This window comes from Stegodyphus dumicola, chromosome 2, assembly GCF_044657685.1.
Source record: "Stegodyphus dumicola isolate Sdum_Otavi_A_Nest chromosome 2, ASM4465768v1".
NCBI classification, from domain to species: Eukaryota; Metazoa; Arthropoda; class Arachnida; order Araneae; family Eresidae; genus Stegodyphus; species Stegodyphus dumicola.
Genome location: NC_140769.1, coordinates 267790 through 273789, shown reverse-complemented (window position 1 = coordinate 273789; position 6000 = coordinate 267790). Strand labels below are relative to the sequence as shown.

Below are 6000 nucleotides of genomic sequence, written 5' to 3'. Positions count from 1 at the left end.
AATCAGGGCTGAAAATATGCTCATGAGTATAATACAGCTCTGCATCATTCGGAAAGGCTCCAATTTTAAAACTCACAATAAAGGGCATTTGCTACTATATATCAGTTTAATTAATCAGTGTTTCTGATATCAAAAAATTGTACTTTCATTTGTATATGTGACTTCCTTCTCAGTATTAGGTGGACTCTTCGTTGAAATGAACAAAACACCCTGAAGTCGGCTTAAGATTTTATTACTAAAGTTCGATTTATATTATTGATAATAATCCTATACAAAGCTAAAGGAACATTCATTTTCAGCTGTATCTGTCTATCATGGTCTTTATCCATTCTGCTTTATCCGCAACATTGGCGTACACGGTTTTAGCACCTGGTCCCGTACACAAGCCAGACATGAAGTTAGTGGTTGTGACCCAGCTGGCAGCTCCAAACACGTACCATTTATCACCGAGTTGGCATGAAAGTGGTCCACCACTGTCACCCTGAAAAATGTCCAAATATGTCATGAAATAAATACAAACTTTAAAATTAATTTCGCAACAGTTAAAATTTGCCACTTATATATTATCGGAGAAGGACTGGCTAACTTTGGCCATAATTTGATATCATGAATTTTCTTTTTTTTTGGGGGGGAGAAGTGAAAAATCTTTGGCAATAACTTCTAAAATAACTTCGAAATGTTTCATACCCTGAGCTACAACTTTCTGTCGCCGCATGAATTTCGCTAAGAACGACTTTAAATGGTCCCAAGCTGATTCAAAGTAGCTTGCTTCTTCAACATCACGATGCGCTCTTCGATTGACCTCCAATGAAAGTCGATTTTGTGTAGATTAGAACATTGGCTGTTACTGAGTAATATATTGTTTCGTTTTAAGGGTTCGTAGATTTGGTGTGATTAATGACAACACTTGATGAAGAATCAAACCATAGTTTATTTAGTCAGTATAACTCAGAAGAGTTCCAAAGTCACGTTTACAGTCGCCGAACACGTACGCTGAAACTACCACAAACACACTAAAACAATCAGCCACACAGCCTTCAGGCTATAATGGGGAAGGCAGCTTCACGGCAAAGCAATAAAATACAACTCCCGACTCAGTCGATCGCTCTTAGAGCTCAACAGGCAGGGTTTATATAGATTTTGGTCTGTCCTCGAGAACATTCTGGGCCAAACCGGTGAGAATTTGTTCTAGAATGTTTTCCGACCGTTCATGGCATATCGCCGGTTTTGTCGCCAAATGGGTGATTTCGCGCAAAATCAGGCAAATTTGCTTTTCTTTGCCATTTTTCTGGCCGCCCTAAAGCGGGGAAGCTATCTTACCGCGCCTGGGCACTTCGTAACAATATTTTATACTCTTGTAAGGAAATAATAGCATCACCTTCATGGCTTGGTAGACCCTCCCCCCAGACTCCGAAAACTCCCTTGTTAAAACTGCAACTTACAAAGCGTTCTTAAGACTTCGCCGCGACGTCATACATTTAATTTGCTCTAGTAATAAAATTGTGTTATAGTACCAAATTTGCCCACTATTGTCTCTTTTTTGGCGAATTTGTCTTTTCTCCATTTACACATAAGTACCTAAATTTGTATTCCCAATTTACGTCCAAGTGTAGTTTTTTTATGCGGTCAGTTTAAAATGCAAAAAAATTCCAAGCAAATTTCAATATAATTTTCTTACTGCCATCGCACAGGAGGTCTAAATACAAATAAGTATATCACATTGAATACCGACTTTTTACACGTGCCAGGCATAAACGAAAGTGTTTTTTGCACTGTACAGTTACTGATGACGAACAATGGATCCACTACGATAACCCAAAGAAAATGAAATCATGCGGACCACCTGGCCATGTTTCAACATCGACCACCAAGACGAATATTGATGGAAAAAACATCATGCTGTGTATATAGTTAGATCAACTTGGTGTCGTGTATTATGAGTAGCTCAAACCGAACAAAACCATTACTGGGGCTCTCTACCAAACACATTTGATGAGACTTGGCCTAGCACTCAAAGAAAAATGCGTCCATTACTGTACTCCAGACATAACAAAGTTATTCTGCTGCATGAACTCGGAAACAATCAAATGAGAAGTTTTCCCTCATGTGCTGTATTCACCAGGCATTACACCTGATATCTCTTCGTTTCGATTGATGCATGGCCTGTCCGAGCAACGCTTTCCATCATAAGGAGATACCAAAATAGAGTTGATTTGGGATAACCTCGAGCGATGAAACATTTTTCCGAAGCGGTATCCGCATGCTGGTAGAAAGATCGGGAAAAAATAGTGGCTAGTGATGGACAGTACTTTGAACAGAAAATGACGTACCTTTCTTTCATCAATAAATGCCCAACTTTTGATAAAAGCGATTTAAAAAATTTTTTATGTAGTATTTAAGTATTTTCTAGATGTGTAATTATTTTTTAAGTATATATTTGTTTTTTAAAAATTGTGAATTAGTTCTTTTTGTTTCTTATTGGTTTATATGGATTACGTCTAGTTCGTTTTTAGTTTCTTTTTATTGATATGCATATTCGTGTCAGGGAGGTTTCTGCAGACAAGGGATTCTAAAATACATTGGTTTCTAAATTATTTTTTATAAAAAATTAATTTTTAAAAAATTTAATTTTTATTTAAAAAAAAGTTTAATTTAATACTTGACTTTACTTGCTTGTTTATCAAAATTTGTTTATCAAATCAAATCTTGTTTATCAAATCAAATCTTTAATTTTTTTTCTTTTTAGAACTTAGAAATTTTTTCTTTTTAGAATTCTTAAATGCTAATTTATAAGGGTACCACTTTATTGGTATTTCTTTTTGGACATTCTTCACTTTTTACTTTTGGTTTTGACTTTTACCCTTGCCTACATGAATGATGAAACACGAATTAAATGATTGGAGAGTTAGATTTGGAGGCAACTTCCCCTTAATAAGTCTGTCTCCTGCCTGCTCAACAGTCATTCACTTATGCATTTTTAAAAAAATTGTTTGAATTAATTTTAATTTGCTAAATTATTGAATTTATTTTCATAGATTGTTTTTGCACTTGATTTGCTTATACTTCTGAATTTAAATGATATTGTAGATTAGTTCGAGAATTAAATCTTTTATATGTTTGCACATTTTTTAAAATATTTTTTTAAAAATTATTTTGGCTTTAAATTTAATTTTGGCTTTAATTTTGCTTTTTTACTTTTATACGTGTTTGTTAAAATTTAAATTTAAATTTGTTTAAATTTATATATATATATATATATATATATATATACAGGGTGAATCTAAACAAGTGGGTAAAATTTTAGGGGGTGATAGAAGGCAGCTATAAGAGTAATATTCGTCATAGAATGCATGGTCGGAACACAAGTGGTGAGAAGTTAAAGGACGTATTCCATTATCACATTTAAAGAATTAACACAAGAATGAGAAGAGATACTTCTGAAAACATTTTATTAACAGAACATGCTCATTGAAGTTGCTCAAAAGACTTTCCGCCAGTTGTAATTCAGGCTTCACACCTGAGGGATAGGGAGGATTGACGCACATTTGCGCAGGCATTTTCCGAATATCGCCGGCAGCAACGGCGATCCTGGCGACTAGATCCATATTGTTTTCTCGTGGATAAGGTTTTTCATATGGCCCCACAGGATACATCCAAATACGAGAATTCCGGTGATCTTGGTAGCCAACCTATGGGACCACCACGACCAATCCATTGATTCATGGTACCATAGGTTGTCCATCTCGGTGGCCAACATATGGGACCACCACGACCAATCCATCGCCCTGGAAATTTTATGGTACCATAGGTTGGCCGTTTTGGTGGCCAATCTATGGGACTACCACGACGAATCCATCGCCCTGGAAATTTCATGGCACCATAGGTTGGCCATCTTGGTGGCCAACCTATGAGACCACCACGACCAATCCGTCGCCCTGGAAATTTCATGGTACGTATAACCAGCAATCCTCTAGGCAGTACAAATGCAGAAAATGCCGTTGGGTCCTAGGGACTGACCTTTTTTATTACCGCTTAAAATTTCACCCACTTGTTCAGATTCATCTTGTATATGTAAGAGTATAAAACGTTATACTTATTTTTTTTTCAAATATTACAGTACTTGAAAAGATAAAGAGTCTTACATGGCAAGGAGAACTTTGGTGTTTAGCAACACATATTTGAGTGTGTTCGTTAACGCTGCAGTTTTCTTTAGACTGGACCATTTGATCAGACTGCTTCAAGAATTCTGCTCCTCCGGATCCTAAACAGGAAAAGTAAAATTTAAACTTTCATTGTTTGAGTTGTAGGATCTAATCTGAAAAGAGCTAACAAATGCCTTTTGAAATAATTAACATAGGGAAATTGTGAAGAAGAGAGGAGCAGCGAAAACATGTTTTATAAAATTATTCTTCAAAACGATCTGAAATAATTGCAAAAACAGCATTTTGTATGGATACAGCTTTCTAAAGTTTAATAATGTTTCAGAAAGACCACCGAAGAAAAATTTGTAGCTGTTGCCTACCACTTCGTTGGCTTTACATGTAAAAGTTTAATTGAATAAATAAGAAGTGATCAAATTATTGGATGGATATTGTTACTAAAAACAACTTGCAAGTCTTTGGTGACGTATAACCGATTTTCTCTCTCTCTTTTTTTTAATAAAGTCAAGTTAAAATCTCTTTTTCCCCAAAATAGGTTGAACAGCATCTGTTAGATATTGCAAGATAAAGCTTAGAATCTTTCGTGAGAAATGTAACTATAGAGCACGACGTAAATTTTGTAACATAGTTGTTTCTTTTAATAACTATTGGAAAGTTGCAAATGTTAGAAAACTTATCATTTGAATGCGTTCAAGTATTTCAACTGAATTGCATTCTATTTTATATCAATATGATGCATTATGAGAGAGAATAAAATAAAAAGTAGTGTTAAGAAGCCTTTTTATTGATTTTAAACTGCTGAATTTGTTAATAAATACCAGGTTGATTAAATATGAAAGGTAAATTAAAGATCTTATATTTTGAAGAATAGTAAAGAATACTCGGGAGTAAACTAGAGATCCTATGTTTCCCCTTGCAGGGACCTCAAGAATTGTTTCCAGATTCTTTCCGTTCTTTTTACCTTTCACTTTTGCCAGAACAGAATTTTAACCCTTTGACTACGAGTTAAAAACAATTTACCCCGTTTTCTCCAAGTGAGCAAAATATGTCATAAATAATGTCAATTTAGCAATTGGGATTTTTTTTTGACAAACGGTTTTCAAGCCCAGAGGCTAGGACACCTATGTCCCGGCCGTAGTTAATGGTGGTACAATGACACCTAATACTACAATGACACTTATGCTATTGCTACAATGACACCTAATTATTCTGGAAAACTTTATTATATGAAATAAAACTTACATCGCATGGTACAGGGTAAGACATTCATTTCATAACCCAACATTACATATTAGGCATAGTTTTCTTTTCTCTGTGTTGATTTGCGTACAACGAGTACAACGGCATTGTGATTTTCCAGCTATGAAAGATAATCTCCAACATTCAGGAGATTCTACGTGCTTTTTAATGCAGTAGTAATTTTTAAACTTTTAATAGGGCATATATGTTCCGTTAGTAGTCAAAGGGTTAAGTCTTAAACGAAACTGTTTTCTGCAGCAAATCTTGTAGAATGCGCCACCTACGTGCAGATTTTCTTACCTTAAGTATTATACATTTTTCTGATTAAAATCAAAAATTAATGTAAACTAGATTTGCAGACTGTAAATGTAAAATTTTGAAGTTTATGTTAATTATCTAATATGAGTACTTGGTTTTAAAATGTTTTCAGTTGAATGTTCAAACGCAGCTATTTTTTCTATGGGTATTATCGTGAAAGTGATCATTCTTACTGAGGAATAGTTAAAATAAGGTGAAAGTGCAGAATCGCCCACTGCTTGGCGCGTTTTTCAAAATCGCCAACTTGGCGCGCTCTCGCGTCTTTTCTCCTGGATTTGCAACC

The 6000-nt window shown here is 35.0% G+C and overlaps 1 protein-coding gene across 1 annotated transcript in view; it reads right to left on the bottom strand.

Moving 5' to 3' along the window:
* Positions 1 to 216: 216 nt before the first annotated feature.
* The window catches only part of LOC118201760 (chymotrypsin-like elastase family member 2B), a 33663-nt gene continuing 27879 nt past the window's right edge, over positions 217 to 6000 (bottom strand). The window contains exons 8-9 of the mRNA XM_035373913.2: positions 4143 to 4261; positions 217 to 481 (exon numbers count right to left, since the gene is read on the bottom strand). Of these exons, the coding sequence (XP_035229804.1) occupies positions 296 to 481; positions 4143 to 4261 (305 nt within the window). The 3' untranslated portion in view covers positions 217 to 295. The remainder of the gene's footprint in view (positions 482 to 4142; positions 4262 to 6000) is intronic.